The sequence below is a fragment of the Scophthalmus maximus genome, chromosome 19 (assembly GCF_022379125.1).
Source record: "Scophthalmus maximus strain ysfricsl-2021 chromosome 19, ASM2237912v1, whole genome shotgun sequence".
In the NCBI taxonomy this organism is placed as follows: domain Eukaryota; kingdom Metazoa; phylum Chordata; class Actinopteri; order Pleuronectiformes; family Scophthalmidae; genus Scophthalmus; species Scophthalmus maximus.
In genome coordinates this window covers 11,540,001-11,561,373 of record NC_061533.1, presented here as the reverse complement: position 1 = coordinate 11,561,373, position 21,373 = coordinate 11,540,001, and the positions used below count along the sequence as shown (strand labels likewise).

Genomic DNA, 21,373 nt, shown 5'->3' with positions numbered 1-21,373 from the left:
GGCTTATTATGGCCTGTCCTTGTGACTTGATGTGTTGTGATGTGATGTGAGGGCTCCACCATGGAGACACCCAGCCACAAAGGAAAGACAAGACAAACACTGTAATTATCCTGTTTGAGGTCCTTTCAACACAGTGAGATCTCCACTGTGATTAAAAGAGAAGTGGAACCATTAAACGCAGCGCGGCACAAAAGCTGCTGGAAAACCTTTTCTACTGCATGTGATGGCTTGTTTATTCAATCACGCGTTCATTCGCCACGATGGGCCAACACATATGTGGGTCAGTACATCAAGTCAACCATTTTCAGTTTAACGCCTTCCAAAGAGGACCTGTGAAACGGTGCCATAACCAGTGAAAAACAGACAGACACACATACACGCACAAAGGCCCATTAAATAGTCAAATGGGCTTCAAAAAGACTTCACTGTGGGGAATAAAGCATTTAGCCATACACTGGCAGTTGAAGTGCATTACTGTGAAACACAAGGGTGTTTTTTGTTGAGGCACGGGCTGATTTGTTGAAATGAGCAGTTTAATAGGCTGGTGTAGCTCTACAGAGAATAATTACCGGTAAAGAGCCTCATTTACGTGTTGAAACATTGTGATTACACTTTACCAGTGGGACAGCTTCAGGACAAAGACATCTGCAAGGAGGAAATGTCCTTTTTACATTCCTCTGAATATTCAAAATGTTACTTCATTCACTGTTTTAAATCTTATCTTTCACTTCTGTTCTTCCTTGTCCTTTTACTCTTTTCTGCCTCCGGCTACTTTCTTTACTACTTTCACTGGGATGTACCAAAACTTAACCTCCCAACTTTGTGACAATACTTGTGCGTGTCCATGTGTGTATGCTATGGACACGTGTTCGACATGTGTCTTATATCTCTCGAATAAAACTGTCTAGTTAACAATTACTATAATATTGGTTGGTCTTGTTGGTCTAAACATATGGAATGCAGTTAGACACTGAAGATAAGAATGGAAACAGAAAAGATTAATTGAAATAAAGACATTCCAAGAAACTCAACTGCACTTTTTCCCCCCACAGCAGTGCATCAGTATTTATAGTAAAACTGACGGAATATGTACGAATCTAAACATTGAGCAGTGATGTTTGAACGTTCTCACCTGGTGCCATCAAGCAGGGTGATTCAATGGTTTACAGAAACTGCAGATGTCAACCAAGTTAATCAAAAACCTTGGAGAATCTATTTCCATCATAACCTCACTCTCTGAGTGCTCTTTTTTTGCGTGTCTGTCTTTCCCCTCATTGTTGTTATCGTTGACTTACTTAAGCTTTTTCCATCCTTCCTTCTTTCTTTCAACCTCAATTTCTTTGTCAGAGAGATGGACATGTACTGTTTGACAGGAGGTCATGTCGGCTCCAGAGGTTGTGAACCAAGCGGTTTGTGTATTGAGGGCTATTATTGACAGAACAATACAAAGTGCATTCCTAGACTGAAGAAAAACTCTCAACTGTTAAGTAAAACAACACTTCAGATAAGAATATGCAGCTTCTCTCAGTCATACAAGGCATTCAATCTCTGATGTTTATAATGTATATTGTATATCTCTATTTAATTATGTTTTTCATGTATTTGGTGTATATCTCCATTTATTATGCCGTTAGCTTTGGTGTTTCAGTATAAAGTTGAAGGACGAACATTCACATTCATTTAGAATTTTGATTTAGAATTTTGATTTATTAACAAGCCGCCAGTGCTGTGAACGCTGCATTTGTAATGATCATACTGAAATTTGGTCCAATACTATCAAAGAGACAGAAACAACTAAACTGTGACATATTTCTAAGATTAAAAACGTAAGCTTTATAAAAGAGTGTGGCCTTTTTCCAGTCCCTCATTTATGAAGGAATTGTTCAGGGATCAACGAAACTAATAAAAAAGCATTTGATGGGTTTGCCAATAAGGTAGAAAAACTCTATGACGTGAATATCTTCTTAAAAATCTGTTTTTTTTAAACCGGGGATCCAGCTGAAAAGGTGACTGCCAGCACCCACGTCACAAATCTGAAGCAGGAGTTTATAAAAAGAATCTGAAAATAACGAAGGCACAAAGACCTTAACATCTGAACACAGGACGAATGGAAAACCAACAAACTAGTGATATTGGCACCTGTTACCTGCAATTTCAGCCCTTGCTTGCTTTACTGCAATACGCTTTCCACTGTTGACACAATGAAGTTGCACACACAACTAAATAAATGGTGGTACATGATGATTATGCTGGTTACCATGGCATTTGCATTCATGCGTTAATCTGGCTTTACTTCATAGTTAATAAATCTCGCTTCTTTTCCAGCTTTTTTACTACATGGATAGGTGGTATGGTGCCAGAACAATATGGCCCCCTGTACATCTGCCATATCATCTTTAAAAATAGTTGCAAATTCAGCCCCATGTCAGTTTAATCTTTTTCTTGTCGTGACCACTTCACTTTACAGCTTCTCCTTCTTTTTTTTTATTTCTCACATCTGCTGTCCATCTCCTCTCGGCATCATCCCTTTATTTGGAGAAGGAATAACAACCTGTCTCCCTTAAAAGAAAAAACACACACAGACACCATGTGCATTGTTAACATCTCTCACTGTTATCATTCCTTCTGCTATCTGACCCAGTGACAAACCCAATCAAAATCTACTGACAGAAACGGTCAAGTGAAAAGAGGAGAGATTGATGCCAATGGAAACTAACACAAACACGAGACTAGATTGGTTCTTTCCATTACGCTTGTAAACCCATTTAAATCCAGATGTTGACCTAGACTTGACACTCTCTGAACGGTACGTCTAACTCACGGTGCCAATGAATGCCAAGCAGCAAACATGAGGAAACCATGAAACTCTGATTGTATTATTTATTGTAAATGGAGTCTGGACAAGACACGTGGATTACTGTCAATCTTCTGGACTGTAAAGTACCCTAGTAAAGCCGAAGATGGAGCCAGCTGTCCCCAAAGCAGCTGCCTGGTCACACAGCCTTAATGATATAATACTGTCACTTAATGAAACAAGCCATTCCATGTGTTTCCAATAGGCCAGGATCCAACCCTTCAAGGCCTGCTGTCTGCAACAGACACAGAGCGATGAGCAGACAATCCCATAACGAGTCCCGCAAAGCGAGTGCACACACACGTGAGATCTGTTACACTGGCACTTGGCAGCAAGTTTGGGGCTTTAATGAAGTGATGGGAAACACTTGAGTGACAGTTACGGATCTCGTTCCGTGCGTCTGCAGTCGTAAAACATAAACAGTCTAAATCACTAATTCTTAATTACAGTTTATGGAATTATTTGACATTTTTGGAAATATGCTGAGAGATGCTGTACTGTGTCTTTGCACTCAACAGTCGCCGAGTGCTTGGGTCTTGTCCTTACTCTGTTAAGTGCCTGAAGAAAATGTATGTTGAGGTTTGGCACCATACACATTGCATTGAATTGAATACTGCTACATAAACTGTTTTATTTTGAGTGGCTACACATCTTCCACGTTGTTGTCAAGAAAACTGACCCACCTCAGTGTAAAAAACCTTGACTGTCCATCGAAATACGAGACCCCACGAATAACTAACTCAGTGTTTTTCGAAGACCTGTTTGCCTCATCATAAAAAAGGGTTTGACCATTGATGTCTTTTGCTTCAAAAACGCATCCACACACACTGACCTTGAGTTACCTTGTGGCAGTTAATGTTCTCTACCACTCAACCAAAAGCAAACATCCTCAGTCTGTCATCATTTGGACACAAATTGAGAGACATGCTCTGTTAGCCTCAAATGAGGGGAGGAATGAAGGAAGGAGGAAACGTCATCAAGGGAGGACAGAATGTGAAATCCAGACACAAACTTGTGCAGAGATACAATTAAATAAAACCCCGGAACAAACTGAGCATTTTATCCCATCACCCCATTCTGATTTCATGAACAGCAAAATAAAACCATTGACTTTTACCTTTGTATGCATCATATACTGTAAAATCTGTGCTTCCTTTCATGCTCATGAATTCAAAAGAAAAAGTTAAATTTTAACTAAAAACGCACACAGACATACAACTTCAAGCGCTGCCAAAGAACCAGGCAATTCATACCACATGCGAACCTCTATGAAGCCAGACCAACACTGCACATGCACACAGTAACAGAACTGCTTGTGATAAATCAGCTCTACAGCAGGATATCACCAAATAGAGTGGAGGGGACCGCGGGGAAGAGGGGTGGTCCACATGTGAGACGCTCTCGCTGTGATTTCAGTTATTCCTTTTTCCTTTAGGGGAATGGGAGATCAGGCAGAACTAATGAGGCTGCTGTTTGTTAGAGCTAAGATTAACTCCTACAACAACACCAAACATCTGCCAGGATGCAGGATTGCTGGGGTTGAAAGGCGAAGCGCGGACTTTAAATTTGACGCAAAGATTGATTGTTTGGAAGGGTTTGAAAGGGAGCGTGTGGACCCTGTGTTGTCACTGGAGATGAATGGCTACCAGATCACGTTCACACGTTAAATCACTGTAAAGTGAAGTGGCTGGATTTCCGCTTCATAACTAAACACACACACACACACACACACACACACACACACACACGGGGTGAGGTCATTGCTTACTTCTGCAGGGTGAGGCTGAGGTTGTCAGCGCAGCTCTTGATCTTGTTCTGGGCCTCCAGGTGGTTCATGCCCTCTGTGGCGATGCCGTCAATGGACAGAACCATGTCACTAACAGCGATACCAGCTTTAGCCGCCTTCCCACCATCCGTCAGCTGCAAAAAACCACAAACATCTTTAATCATCACCAGCAACATAAGAGTCGGGATTATTAGGCAGGGGGCTGAGTTAAGGCGATGTGGGAAGTGCACATTTATCATGGGATTTATGGATCCATTCCGTTCCCAGTATTTGGGTAAAAGCGAATGAAAGACCTGGTTCTTTGCCACATCATGGAGGGTCTGTACCTTCCCTAAAGTGTGTTTGATAGCGGGAGGCTTCATCTTTGAGTAACTTTTGTTTCTTCTTTATGACCTGCTGTGATACTGGGCTTACAGCTTGTTAGAGAAAAGTTTAAAAAATAATTCAAAAATGTCTTTTAACCACAGTGTTTGAGAAAAAATATCGCAGTTAAGATGTAATCCTTGGGTTTTTCCACCACTGTATGTGGCAATTTCTTATTGGTAGATATTTTTATGAAAGTAAAAAACATAAATATATTTTATCACCATACATGCAAAGAAAATGAAACAAAAAATTTGAAAGCCAGATATGACATATTGGAATGCATGAACACTGAATATTAAATAACATCACAGTAAATCAATCTACAATGAACCGAAAGCTAAATCTTAATAAGGAAACTGAAAGCTAAATTAAAATTTGCCTCTATGTCATCTCCGCAACAGCAGCAGAGTAACTTCGAGGTTGGTGTTTAGTTATGTCCACATCCTCTACAAGGTAAGAAACTATGCTTGTCCTCACACGAACTTTTCTCTTACAATAAATATCAAGTAAAGTGAAACTAGTCCCAGTAAAAAGCTATTACGCCATTATTCTCCGTACAAAATGTTGTTAAAAAGGTGAAAAATAGGTAATGGGACGCGACGTGGTGTAGACACAGACCAGTTTTATTGGCTTTGTGGAAACAGCAATTATAAGCCAGACATCTCTTAGTTTGCACACACACATATGCATACACATTTCTCTTGTCGCTGGTGTTAAGTGTCTTCCATGATTTTTTGAGGTATGCTTCAAATATCAGCATCCAAACAAAGTTTAATTGCTGCACTTCCACTCTGGAGGAAGCTGGTTAATTTGAAACAGATTCACGCCGCACAAAAGAACTCATGTTGAACAGCAGGACCGGTTTTTAATACAAACCCTGCTGGTCAACATGGCTTCAACATGCACAAATGCTGCACACTTACGAATATGTTCTTGTCAGAAATGTTGAATATATTATTTTAATTACAGGAGGGGGGCAACTCCAGCATTTTCCACCTTCATTACTGGTGTTGTTGTCCATTTATTTGTGTGCAATGCACAGTTGCAAAGTGATGTTGAGCAGTCGCGAGGCAGCTAAGCCTTTAACAGGCATATCAATTGGTTTATATTTTTTGGAGCACAGTGTTAAAACTAGCAATTTCTTCTTCTTGGTCAAGTTACAGAGTTATCTAGGTAGATTTAAACATGTTAGACCGACATGATTTGTCCATAACCGTGGCACACATGGGGAAAGAAAGAAAAACAATTCATTTCTTCTGCCAACAGACAGGGCAAGGCATCGTCTGAGTATGTGTCATGTAAGCCAGACCCCCTCGTATCAGCAGGCTGGTGGAGGACAGTGACAAATTTGGAAACGTACATCGGATGTGACACATTCTGGCTCTTGTCTCTTTCTCCATGACGCCAAAGCGTGGGAACAACGTGAAGGTATTTCTGCAACAGTGTCCTTTTCGTAGCAATTGTTGATCAAACAGCCAAAGTGTGAAGCAACTTGGTTTTTTGCGCGCTTGTTTCATTGTTACTAACATTGTACCTAGACATTGTTTTCCATAAGACAAGTTGCAGCTGCAGTCCAGACCATTCTTGGTCACACACAAGGTCCGAGTGTGTCCAAACGGGAGTGAGGTCATTTGTTTCTTTTGACACCATTAAAAAAGGACCACACAGACCACATCGCTGAACACACACATGCACACACAGGCCACTCTAGTGGCTGTTCTTGTTATGGAGTCGCTCTTGCCCCAAATATACACCACTTCAATTGTAGCTATTGAATCTGGTGCCTCTGAGAGAGTGTAACAAGACATCTTTGGTTTCCCTGTCTCTCTCTCTCTCTCTCTCTCTCTCTCACACACACACACACACACACACACACACACACACACACACACACACAGGGACAGACAGACAGACACAGGCAGGGCTAATAAAAGAGGCTCTGGACCCGGATTAGTGTTAAGGCTCTGTGGCCCCAACCTTTTATAGTCATATTAGCCCAACACACGCAACATCGCTCACAACCTCTCACAATCACACAGGGCAGGAAGAGGAGAGTAATGAGGGATCGACTTGACATTGATTAAAATTGTGTGGACACAGTGGACGGAAGAAAGTGAGGGAAAGGAGAGAAAAAGAAAAGCTGCTGGGTCCATTGAATCAGTGGGCTCTTTATTCTGTGCATTTTGACTCATTACCATGGGTGTGTTCCAGCTAACCACTCTGGCACTCTGACAGACCAAACTCTCACCACAAAATGTTCAGTTGTATGTTTTCCCATAATTAGCGCTCTGTTGCTGCCCCCACACAAATGCAACCTCTCTCTCTCTCTCTCTCTCCGCATACATAGAGGACTAATCACCAGAACTCACAAAAACACTGCTGTTTCCTTCGGCATCAAATGAATTGCATCCATACAAGAGACTTTAACTGAGCTTGAGCAAGAGGCCATGCAACAGACAGAGAAGAAAAATATTTTTGAATTGGTGTTGTAACTACTTTGACTGTATGTAATATGTCCTGACTATAAGTCATGGGGAATTGTTTGTGCTGGTAGGAGATCCGTGTCCAAAAGCAAACATTTGTTTTCAATCACCTCGATTAAAAAGATGTCAGAGCTAGAAGTAGTTTTTCAATTTTCATATCAAAGAGAGCGCAGCAAATCACTGAGAAAATCAGAAACAGAAATCTAAATAATCTGTCCATGTGAGAAGCTGAGCACTTTGTTTCCCAGGGTATTTGATTTATGGCTTTGTTGCTCAGTCCATGACAGAAAAAAGCAACTTTAACACTGCGCATTCACTGGAGACAGTAATACGCAGAAGACAAACGGTACATGTGTGTATGTTCAAGCTTGCTCCAAATGTGCAGGGACATCAGTTAACACTTGGCCACTACTTATATTAATAAACCACCAGCAACACAAACATCCCAAAACAGAGAAAACTAAAACAGATGAGGAAAGTACTTCAAATGCACATTTTGGGAACCTTCAATTGTAAATAAGAACATAAATCTCCCTTCACCTCGGTTCTGTCGCACTGGAACTCGCTCATCGCACAATCCAAATTTCCACCAATGAGCAAAGCAGGTAAAGTGGCCAGAACAAGCCTGCATTGAAATCTTTGTCAAACTATTTATTAGTAGACATACAGTACTCCTACACCCATATGTGATTTATAAGAGTGTTGTTTGTTTTTTTTACAGCATCCTTGATATTCTGTGTTTTCAGCATACACTATCTTTGTGTAAAAGGTATTCCTGTAAAAGTGAAAGGTCCCTACTTGTCATCACTACACATGCAGCGTGTTAAAGCTTTCACAGATGAACTTGACATGCTGCTTCCAGCTGTGTCGCTTTTCAACACAAATGGTGGTTTTAACGCAGCAATAACGTTTTGCTTGAGTGCTGCAAAATTGACTGGTTTGAACATACACTGACCAGTCGGAGTGCTTCGAATAAAGGCTGCTTTCAGCACAAGGAGCGACAGAGATGACAGGCAGAGGGTTCATATCACGCTATGACTGAAAAGCTGAGCAGGAGACACAATTAGCCAGACTGTTCCTTGTAACTCAAACATCCACAAACACTGCTTCCATATGGCAGCCTGTATTCATTTCACTTCATCCTTGCGGCTTTAGGACCATACGTAAAAATTCTAGAGTGATCCTTCGTGTCAGGAATTGTTCCTGTATTTGAATCCCAGAACTACAGTGATGTGATTTCTTAGCAATGCAGAAAACAGCAAAAATAATGACAAACAGTTATTTGAAGAAGAGCAGATGGATCGAAGGCTAGTCAGACAGAGTGGACGATTAAGAACTTGCGGGAAACAGAAGCAGGGGCAGCCTGCCGCTGGGAGACTGAATTGCTTGACTACAAGTCAAATTCTTGTAAATGATGATCAGACCAAATTATGGCAATTGCATTATTAATGTATAGAGACATGCAGTGCAACTTACCGCAGGTTAGTAATATATCAACACAAAATCCTGAAAAATGAATTTCCAGTTAGAGTTTGCCAAAAACTATACAACAATATAACAGAGAATGGAGAAAAGAATGATGCATTAAATTGATCATATTCTTTATAGAAATTGCAGTGCTCCAACTGCCATTCAGCATCAATACATTTCTGTCTAAATGGCTGAACATTCCTGTAACAGTGTACTGTACACCAAATGGTTTAAATGTTGTGGCTGATCGGTGTATGCACACAAACGTGTTAGCATATGTGCATGTGTACCCATGTGCACGCCCCTATGCTGGCACACTAACACACACATACTTTCAATCTAATGAACACTAGCACTCTTCTTCTTCCCTTGCTTGCGCTGCTTATGTCATTTGGCACTTTACCGCCTCCTGTAGCACAGTCGAATCATGTGACACAATTGGCAGGAAAACGTGAAGCGTCATCGGCATCTTTGTGCAGGTGCACAAGAAAAAGAGTCCTCACTCCTGACAACATTGCTCTGCCACTGACGGTCAACACTCCAGAGGGGTCTTTGTTTTTCTTAAATTAAAAAAGATATCGCTAACTGTGTAAATTATTGTAGATGACGCACAGGAAAAGTGGACGGATCAACAAAATAAACACATGATAACTGCAAGTGAAACATCATACGTGTCATATTTATGAGTTTCACAATATTGAAGGGTGGATTCTTTCTTTACATGGATATGAGAGCGAGGGGTTGTTATAGTTAAACAGGTAACAGAGGGCTACATTGTGAGAAACAAACAAAACATTTACACAGGACCAGCTTCAACAAGTCCAGAGCATTATTTTGTCTTGTTAAAACTAACTGCACCGTTGCTGAACAAGCCAGCATTCACAGGCAGACTCTATGATGTGATTGTCGTGGTGCGGAGAGACTTAACTTTGGCAGGAAAACACATTTTTGAACAAAGGACTGGATTGTGATAATCCATATATATGAAATTACTTGTGCGTCATAAGTGGCAATCACTCATATGGGGGTGTAATTAGTCCAAAATGACTGTTACAGACTATATCTTATGTTTAAAATGTATACAATATTATTATTATTATTATTATTATTATATGTTTTAGAGACTCTGAGAATAAAGACTTGAATATTAAAGTATATATTTTTATATATGTATATATATATATAATATTATTTTCATATTCATGGTTCAAACTACCAGGAGAGCTACTGTTATTTCACCAGCTGTTTTCTTTTGGGACTTTTTGGCTGCTGACCTGCAGCCATTTCAGTTTTATTCAGTCTTTGTAGACTACTTAAATTATTATGAATAAACACACCAGCCAGGAGGCCGGTATCCTGAGAGGAAAGCAGAGGAGACATGGCAGGATTGTGGAAAATACATTATAACTGCATTCAACAATATTCAAGTCTTTTCATTGTGAATTCACTGCAGTGCTGTGACCTAGCTGTGCTCGTCTGCAGGGCTCGTAAAAATGTTCTGGTTCATTCCAGTTCCACAAAAAAAGCATCATCCAAAAACAAGTGCTTTCTTTAAGAAATAATTTTTCCAGGTATATTTTTAAAGGTTATTCATTCATTGTCCTTTATATTTTATTACTATTATGTCCTACAACTGACAACTATAGAGGAAAGACATGATAAAACCCCTCATAAGGTTTCTACACCATCTAACCGGATCGTCTGAAGCAGCCATTCAGTTGCTATAAGCTATTTACAAATCTTGACTTAAGTAAAGTATATTGTCAGTCAACACCACTGTGACAAAATGTGACCCTGTCTGAAAAACTGTCAATGCGTTTGACTGCTGAAAGTATTTAAGGTGTGATTTTCATTTCAGCACAGTTCCTGTGTTGGCATGTGTGACACTGATGGGCTTTTACAATGGATTAGTCAGTCCATTACCGGTGAAGACAGACATGCCAGGGTGAGGTCACCAGTACGACATGCAATATGAAGGGATCAGAATATCTCAAATAAGTAATCCCTGCCTTTCCCTCTCAATTTATCACCACATGCTTGTAAACAACTAGTATTAATAGAGAAATGAAGACCATCACACGCAATCACGAAAAGCCATAACAACTGAACGCCAAATCTCTAAATGCATTGCAGATCCAACAAATGTTAATGAGCAGAAGATGAATTATCACACTGTTGTGAACTCAGAAAATCTAGTCAGTTACAATGTCCAAATACAACAAGTCTGCACTGAACAGTATCAGCAACTGACAGGTTGATTTATGGGAGAGGAAATGACAAGCTGCTGATTCTGGCTCTGGATTTATTTCGCTTAGATAGACAGATACGCAGAGGGACACAGAGAACTTATTTGACTAAGATAGATTTAAGTATTATTAAGTCAAATGGAGAAGCTGTCAACTGGTTCTCGCCCTCATGGTATGACAGGTTAAGGCACAAAGGTTGGTTTGAGACCTGGTCAGTGATACAATGTTGGTGCCATTTCAAGTAGTATAGGAGCAAGAAATAGAAGCTTGGGGTGGGGGGGGGGGAGACAAAAGAGACTAAATATAGAAGTCAACAGTCTTCGAAATAGACCCATCACTGTGGTCGGTTCTTATCAACGGCTGTTTAAAAGCATCCCCGGGGAGGCGGGAGTCAGACATCGCTGATGCCTTTCCAGGAACTGCATTCTTCCATGAAAGGGTTTTAATATAGATAAGCTGTCCATTCATTTTGCTGTAGTCACTGCACTAACTTTATCTCAAGTGATTACTAATTCTTCAAAACCTGTCCTGACGTCTGCAGAGATTTCTAAGTGTACGTAACTCGGGAGAAGGTGAATAATGTATTTTAAAAAAACCAAACTATCTTAAGGGGTAAAATAATATAAATTGAAAAATGTATTATTTCTATACATAAATATATATATATATATATATATATATATATATATATATATATATATATATATATATATATATATATATATATATGTAATAAGAAGTGGGGGCCGTGTTGGTGGTTTTTGTGTATGGTCACAAGGATGCTACAGACATTCCTGCCAGTAGTTTGAAAATATTCCAATGATCAGCGGGTGGCGACAACGTTCTGGGTAGAAGAAAAGTGTTAGCAAGAGGACGGCTGCTATCAAGTAAACACGGATGTACAGCAAATAATGCTTTTGATGCTTTTCTCTGGCCAACACCAGAATAAATCTCCACAGGGGCACCTTTGAAGTTCCCTGATTTGGGGCATTTACAGGTTCATGATTTTATTTTGGGGGGGGGGGGGTTCTACTAAAAAAGGTCTGAACATACTGTAATGTTCATTAGGCATTATTTTTCTCATACTATATATTGCTGCAGTGAAACTTCTCACCCTCTGTCGGTTCTGGCCCACCTCCCAAAAAAGTCTGGTCTTATCTGATTGGTCTACTGACACACTCGTTTGTCGTTGGTCCATAGCTTGTGTGTTGGAAATGTCACAGCTTATGAAGAGACCTCCTCTGTCATACCGATATGAGCCAAAGTAGCAGTTACATGTAACTTGGTAACGGAACGATCTCTAGGAGCAGTGTTGTCTGTCGCAGAGACAGATTCCCTTTGGCCTTTGTAACTTAGCCAGACCTTTTACATCCACAAACAAGCAATGACACACTAAAGAAAAGGGAAAACCCCCCAAACATTACACAAGCACTTAAAATACTGCAATGTTTTATCTCAATCAATATCCTTGCATATTCTTTGTCCCTCTAGTCTGTGTTGTCTTTGTTGAAGTACTCCAAATGTAGTCTGGGCAATGTTCAGCCTCGACCCAGGAGCTTTTAAAACCAGGATACAGATCGGAGGCCCTTCTGTCCCAGAAGTGGGTGTGGTCATGGGAGCTGACCTGTGAAATGATGCATCTATTCTTAGAGGCCTAATGCATCTATTCCCCCGGGCTGCTTTCCCTTAAATTATTTTAGCAGTGGATCCTATAAATGGGTTTGCCTTCAGAAAGGTTTAAATATTGATTCACTGTCTGTACATTTGCGAGGGGAGAGTGTGTACGCTTACACATGGGGGACCTTGTTCTTGAAATGCTTTTAGATCAGTAAAATGAAATTTAACCTCAATGTCAATTAGACAGTGAAGCTGTTCAGCTGTTGCACTGGCTGCTGAACATGTCCCTGTATAACCTATGTATAGTAATATTTGGAAAATCCTGTTGAACTGATGCAGGAGAGGTTCAAGGAATTACAGCCCAACAATAAATATACTTGTGGACAACAAGTCTTCTTTTTTGGACCATGTCAAACTGTGGTAAAAAAAAAAGTTTCATTGGCATTTAGAGAAACACGGTCAATCCTGTCCTCTTAAAAACGGGTTTTCTACAAGGAAAAGAAGTGGCTAGTACAATTTGCATAAACAGTAGTTGCAGCTTACCGAAACTATGATGCAATTCTGGTACATTGTCATAATACCGCGGGTACATCTAGTGTCGTAAACAAAACACACGTATATTGGCATACATACAGGGCCTAGCAACAGCAGCTGTTATAGGGTAAGAGTGGTTTGGCAGTAGTGCTGCGTTTTCTTATAACCTCTACTTTGTGGTCCCTTGTTAGAACCAACTCTGTGGTTAGACTGGCAGAGAGCAGTAGATGTGTGTGTGTGTGTGTGTGTGTGTGTCAGTGCGTGTGTGTCAGTGCGTGTGTGTGTGTGTGTGTGTGTGTGTATAGGCCTCTTTCAAAGCATTTGACAATTTGACATGTTGACATGTCATTGTAGGAAAATCCCAGGTGTTACTAACAACATTGAGAGTCAGTGTCTCAGTAAGAAATGACAGTGTGACAGTGGAGCCAGCAGACACAATACCAGGACCCTGAAACTGAAGCAGCTAAATGAAATTCAGCCATGATTCTTTTTGTTATTTACACCATGTGTCATGTCAAAATTTCGGGCATTATATGAATATTTGTCAGGGATCAGTACCCAGGAGCACTGCACTTCATCACCATGAACTGGATTTAATGGGGTTGGATTAGGGTTCGGTTTAATTATCGCATCTAGACCGAAAACAATATTGTTTGCGAGTAGCGAGTCATGTGCTACATGACATCCAACAGCCAGTCAGAGAGGAAGAGAAGGTACGATAAGAACGACGGCGGCAGATAAACTGATCTAGATAGATGACTTGTTGAGCTGTCATCAGTCTTCAAGTCATTGATTCACCTTCATGCATGATTGACTTTGAATTCCACACATTCATTCACATGTTCCTGTTCCCTTCCTTCCTTCTTCTCATCTGCGAAGCTGGCACATGGGAGAAGTTCCCTCTAAAAGCTTTGTGTCCGAAAGCCTGTGCACAGTGGTGACATTGTGAAAGGGTCTATTTTAAACCTGACAGAGTAGGTTTGTTGCCAAAAGTTAACCAACTGAAAGAGCAACTGAAAACTGAAGCCAGAAAATAAAACCTTCTGGCAGAAAGACCTGAAGGAAAACCTCTCCCAACAGTGCTACTCTACATTTCTGCGCTCTTAAGCCATTTTTCACATATGATGGGACATTGTCCGGAGTCGCCCTTTCACATATGCAGCACACAACCGGAGATTGCCCATGTGGGACACATTCGCACCGACTGGAAACATTCAGTTGGTTTTAGACGAGGGGTGACGCAGGATAGAAATATCCTGGATCACTCACTGTGAATTCTCCTGACAGTTACCTGTCCTAGTCACACATCAGCTCCATCTGACATGACACAGTCTCGGTACTAAGAAGCTGGCAGGTTAAAATCTGTTCAATGTCTATAAATGTTCAGGGTTCATGCAGAGCTTGCGTGAAAGCAGCTGTAGAGGCCGAAAGTTAAATAATGCATTCCCTCAGCTTAAATATCCCCAAAACAGATGCCCTGCTTTTTTAAAAAAAAAAGACAAATGTTGCACATCAAGAAACCACAACAGGATACAGTGCTTGAGATTAAAATTGGTCTTCTTTTCCTCATGAAAGACACATTTTGGCATAAAACTAAATGGGATGAACCATTCCAAACTATGGATCATTGGGTATCAGATAGGGAAATTATGAGAAATTAAGATTTTTAAAAACAAATTATTTTTTAAGCCTTTGTGTACACCTTTGAATAGACGCTGAACAGACTACAAAAGATCCTCTGCTGCACTGAAACAGAAATATGCATTGTTATTAGGTCATTCTTTTATATTAGTTTCACTTTTTTTGGAAATCTCTAGATGTGAACTGGTTCTAATTTGGATACCTGTCCTGATTGTACACGTAATGGTCTTGAGCAGACCTCACAAAATATATCAGTGTACTCCTGCCAATGTCTTGAAACCTAAAACCTCATGTGTCATTTTGATGGTGCAGAAGAGGTCAGAGTGGGGTGCTGAGACAGTTATGGTTTACTCATTGCCAAATTCTCTGGAAGGAAGAAAAGCTCTGCTGACCAACAGCAAAACCACCATTTATTTAAATTGATCATCTTTTTTCTCTCACAATACAGCATAGAAACTGTCTAAAGAATGCTTTATTTCCAATACAACGGTGAGCAGAATATTTGTCGGTCGGATATTTCAGCCTTGAAAGCATCAACACATAAAAATTCAAGTTTGTGTTTAACATTTGTATATTTTTAGTTTGATTGTGTTTGTCATTTTTCTCTCTCAGTTATTCAGGTAGCATCCACCATGATGATTTTGTGTCCATGCACACACACACACACTGTGGTAAGAATTCACATGGCTTCAGTTAGTGGGAAAAGTATCACATCCAAAGTAATAACACAAATATGGCAACACCAAGCGGCCCCAAGGGGGATTGGCACAGGACCTGGCAAGCCATTCATCATCAGACTCACGTTGCCATAAGCACCGCCAGTGATTTGTGTGTGTGTGTGTGTGTGTGTGTGTGTGTGTGCCTGTGAATGTACTGCATATGTGTAGGTGGGTGCATTACACGTACAGTATGCGTCACTTTATTTTATGTGCATGCCAGTGAAGCTGCACTGTACCAGCAGATCAGAACAGAAACTTTAGAAAGGGATTATCAATTTTCAGGAAAACACTATTAAGTGATGAGGAAAACCTATTCTGTTTGTGAGTTGTTTTTTTGTGATTGAACAGCAGAACTGGCAACAAGACGCCGACACCGAGAGGCAGAGAAACCGTGGGACCATCAAGTTACTTGTCCGAGCAGATGGACTGATGCCAGGATATGTGTGCCAGGATGTTGATTGTTGCACTTTTAGCTGCAGACACTTAAAGTGGAGTTGAAATGCATATACAGTAAAGCCAGAAAGGTTTCCTTTGCGGTCATTACATGACAGATGGCATATGATTAAGTTGAGCTATCTCAAGTGTGGCGGTGGGGGTTGAGACAGAGGGACGGATGGAGAGGAGGAACGAAGGTGAAGAAGGAAACAATTCAATTTGTATCTTTTTGATCAGCTATCAACCATATGGCATTGGGGTAACGCAATTCTACAGCGGCCAAGGGATCAATGTGTGTCTGTTCATATTCGGCACGTGCCTTTACTGCTTTGCACTGAATGGGGTTAGATGATTCAGAGTAGAAGTATCGGCCAGAGTGTGTCCACATTTGTGTGTTTTAGTCTTACCCTGGAGATGGTGAGGGGCATGTTGAAGTCCTTCCCTCCTTGCAGCCTGAAGCCCCAGGGGGCAGGGCCTAAGAGGGTGATGCTGTAGTTACTGCTCATGGTCTCCCTGATAATGTCAAATACGCCCTGTGTTGGTGTTGCTGCTGGCAAGTGACGATGCTGATGGCAGGCAAACACGTTGCAGATCAGGTGATAATAATGCCACTTGCTTTGGATGATGGGTAAGAATTGTGTGTAACGTCTCCCGTTGAGATGTTGTCCCAAGATCTGAGAAAAGATAAGGAAGAGAACCCATTAAATTTGTTCTTCTATCGTTACATAAGACAAAGGAAGTGAGAAGAAGAGTTTAATGATGGATTATCAAAAGAGGAATCCAAGAGCTGGAAAATAACAATATAAAGAGAGGAGATAAAAAATAATATTTGGAAAGAAATTTATTAAAACAAACCCTATAGCTACTTTCAACTTTCAGCAAAAAAAATGCAAATTCAATAGGAATTTCAATGGTTGAACATTTTAAGAAGGATTATGGAACTGGCTGCACACTCACACAAGCAATGAAAGCATAAACATATTCACAAGCAAAGCAGTAAAATATATATTTTTCACTATACTACAGTAAGCTGCAGCAAGACTTACAGCACCCCCCAGGGAACACTCACCAAATGACATTTACACAGCTAACAAATAATAATAATTGAAGCAAATTCCCTATTGTTAAGCTATTATAGTGTGAATGGAAAGGCTGTACCTTTTGAATGGGAATTCCAGAGAGGAAAATATTCCTTTACAGGAAGGTAGACAATGTTATCCCTAGTTTCCCTTGGACTATCCCCTTCCCAGCAAACACACTGCGTGTGTATGTGTGTGTGAGGTAGAAAGACATACAATGCTCTTATATACCAGCCAATGACAGAGGGGAGGGGAAAGGTGGAGGAGGGGAGAGAAAAAGAGGGAGGCGAAAGCAAGAGCGGGTAGAGGGTAAGATGGGAGGAGAGAGGAAGGGGAAAGAGGAGGGGAATCGCTCAGGGGTGGAGTGAGTGGACCGCAGAAGAGGAGGCGAAAAGAGGGAGATGATATGAAGGGTGAGATTAGTGGATAGGAGGAGACAGAAATTGGGGGGTGGGGGTGGGGGGGGGGGGGGGGGGTGAAGGGGAGATTACGGAAAAAGAGTGTGGGAGCTCTATACACAGAGCAAATGACAAGGGGTGGGAGGTGAGGCATGGGAGAGGGAGTGATGTGCAGAGGAGAGGAGAGGGGATGGTTGATCTTTCATCCAGATATTTTGGGAACATGGACTCAGTGCTGCAGGCTGCTTCGTCTAAGGCGGAACCAGCCGTAACCAGATCATGACCCGGGCACACGTCCCAAAGGCTTGAATTGAAAGGTCTCTCAGAGGTCCTTGGAGGGGATTCGTTGTGGTGATGGCAATTGTGTACAAGCTCAGGATCAACTTGTCTAACTCCTGTAAAATGACAGATTCACTACTGTTGCCATGTGTGGCATCTTGGACAAGTACTGCAATTCTTTTTCTTCCACTGGATTCACACGGACATTTTTAAACCTTAGATCACCGTGGAATTGACTATGTTAGGTCCCTTTAAATGCTGCTTTCTATTCTGTTCTGCGTAGGTCTTGAACAAGTTGAACTAATCACATTTAGTTACTGGTTACTTATGTAATGCGACGCAGCTGTACAGTGTAAAATGTCCTCAATTTCAAAAAATCTACTGTGCAAATTACCTCCCACTCGCATGACGGATTAAGTTGCTGCCAAAGTCTTGTATGTAATCTAGTGCCCAAGTGCAGCGCCATCATTTCCACTTTCTTTATTTATCAATTTCTTCATTATTTATGTCCAGACAGTTGGCAATTCTTCTCATTCAGCGACTATGCACTGGCTTTCATCCACTCCTTTTCTTTAGGGAGACAGATTGATATAGATTTTGTATTTAGACTGATATAGTAGTGGCTCAATAAAACACTTATCCCATTCGCTTCTTGGCCCTAGATCCCACAGACACACACACACACACACACACACACACACACACACACACTGTACGTCTTGCCAACTCATCTAACTCTGCACTGCGTTCACTGCATGGCTAGTTATTGCAGCCTGGTTGAGTTCACAGTCAATATATGATGTCTTATCAAAAACCAACAAATATCAACGAGGAGAGCTGAATCTAGAGAGTGGACTTGGAGGAAGAAAAAAAGTGGCTGGGAAGAGATTAAAGGATCTGATGAAAGAGAGACAGAAACGGAGATACAGTGTCACAGTGAAGTAAACTGAAAAGACAAGAGGGGTCGTAAGCAGGCTTTCTGCACCATGAAACAATTCAAACACCTTTAATTATAGATAAAATCATGATGGATACACAGCATGAGAAGATTAAATACACACGTGTAAACAGGATGCTCTTCATTAAGTGGCTAAAATACATTTTGTACAGCAAATGTAATCACAAAATGACACAAAGCTATAGCACAGATGGTTTTCTCGTGCTCATTGTAGAAGAAGTGCGTGCATCTTTATTTGGGGAGATGATATGGATAATTAGTAAAACTCTGTTAAGCCCCTTTTGATCCAGCAGTGAACACCATGGGACATAATGTCTTCTTGGACAACTGCCCTGTATGAGCCAGGTTAATGTCGGCTGTCTGCTGTGAAAGGGAGGCTGCTCTTCTTGAGACACAGAACAGAACAGCGGTTATCCTGTAATAATTGTTAATATTTCGCACCACACAACAGCAGGCCACAACATCACTTATCATAACATCCTTTACTATTCTTCCCAGATAAGCTGCAGGAAAGAGACTGCTCTCAAGTGTTTCTTTGACCAAGTTGGGAAATTACGTACAGTAAAACGAGAAAGAGAGGACTACGTATTGTGGCAACAGTTACCAAAAATAAAGTCTGGGTCCTCAAAGACAAGATAGTGCTCTCTGTAAGTGCTTTCCAAATCTGCCCATGGGCATTTTTTCTTTAATATCTGCCCCCTCACATCATCACGTTTATATCTCAAGAATGAAGATGACCTTTTTGATGTCCAGGGTGCAATTTGAGAGTGGATGAAAGATAAAAGCATGACTTTTTCTAACACAAAGTTTGGACTTGCCCTCCAGTAAAGGTGAAATGGTCTTTGTTTAAATCCTCTTGGTTTAAATGATTCCTGTCAGATTTCAAAGAACAAACCACCAGAAGAACTTTGATGTTTTACGCAACACATAAAGAACCATTTTTACAGATATAAAGAAAGGGTTTGAATAAGTTGTCTAGACGCAATAATGATGCAAATGAACCAAAATGTTAAGGATACAATATATTAATTGATCAACTGCACTTATATGTCATGGATGTCCCAATGTGATGAGAATTCTGGTTTTCCCATGAAGATATCATTTCTGCCCGTCTATTTCACTGTCTTAGAGATTTGATCAATGGCTTATATTGTCAAAAATGGCCAATGGCCAGAAACTGTAACAGAGAGAACAAAGCAGATTTGTGGGCCACAGGATAATGATATCAAACACTAACAATAGAGAGTGTGCAACAGCAAGAAACCTCAGACACCCTGCCAGTCCTTTGTTCTGTCAAATGCTCTGTTCCAGTCCCCATATGCTCAGCTCTCCACATGCTTAATGATCCCAGCTTAGCAGGCCGCAGCCAAACACACACACACACACGTGCACACGCGCACACACATGCGCACACACACAAGACAAGCTCCACCCCTTAATGGTATGATAATCTGCCCCTTTAACTGACATTTAATGCATCATCCACGTGAATTGAAGAGGGACACCCCCCGCCCCAGATTCTGCCAGCTGCCCGCACACACTCACACACACACACACACACACACACACCCCCCTATGTGTACAACCTCTATTGTGTATGAATTATATTTCAGGTCAAATCTGATGACAACAGCTGTGCTCTCAATGACATTAAATCTACATTTGTATTAAACCCTGTTGATCAATTTCATAATATTCAAAATATATATCAAATTAAAAAGTAGTTATTTCATATAAATGGGATGATTCTGCTTTGCAATATCATAACGAAGTACCAACCAGAAGTCACTGGCAAGGCAGTTTTGTTTAGTGGAAAATAGAGGAGCTGAAACAGTATGGTACTCTAGATGTTTGTTGTATGTATGTATGTCTCCTTCAGTTAGACTGATGAACGTGGAGGAAATGGACGCCATGCCAGAGTAACTAAAAACTCCATAATTACAAAAATCATTCTGCATCCGAAAGAATAATTCACTCGCAGGTGCACACACACTTACCAACAGGTAGTCAGACAAACGTAAAACATATGTAAGGTTGTTTATACTGGAGAGAGTATATGTCTGCCAGCCATCTAATCGGTCTGACCCCACCAGACTGATATAAGCTCTACTAATCCCCCTACCCATCGCTGTAAATACTACTCTGTTAAGGTTGGTGCCTTTTTTCCCAGAGGAGTTTAGACTTGTGGGATGAAAACAGTCTTGGCAAACCAGGTGTTTTATCCAGATAAGTTGGCATTAATACTTAATAGTTGGTTAGGAAAATGCATGCTAATGGAAAGCAGACAAGACAAATTATACAGGTAATACATATGTAGCTTTGGGCAAAGATTACTTTTCCATTGTTCTGGTCAAGGAAGGGAGCCGACTTGTGTAAGGATCTGGAATGAAGTATGTACAAATGTGATTTGTGTCTTGATTTGCAGCATACAAGATGTAATATGCTGAGCTTATTATCAGAAGTCTGTATCTGCTGTCTGAGCTCAGTCAGTGTTTATGACTGCCCGGC

General features: G+C 40.8%; 1 protein-coding gene across 4 annotated transcripts in view; it reads right to left on the bottom strand.

Moving 5' to 3' along the window:
- The window catches only part of pdlim5a (PDZ and LIM domain 5a), a 50,528-nt gene extending 33,091 nt beyond the window's left edge, over positions 1 to 17,437 (bottom strand). For all 4 annotated transcript variants that reach the window (XM_047329263.1, XM_047329264.1, XM_047329265.1 and 1 more), the window contains exons 1-3: positions 17,310 to 17,437; positions 16,559 to 16,825; positions 4,623 to 4,774 (exon numbers count right to left, since the gene is read on the bottom strand). In XM_047329263.1, coding sequence (XP_047185219.1) covers positions 4,623 to 4,774; positions 16,559 to 16,657 — 251 coding nt within the window. In that variant the 5' untranslated portion in view covers positions 16,658 to 16,825; positions 17,310 to 17,437. The remainder of the gene's footprint in view (positions 1 to 4,622; positions 4,775 to 16,558; positions 16,826 to 17,309) is intronic.
- Between the last annotated feature and the right edge of the window lie 3,936 nt (positions 17,438 to 21,373).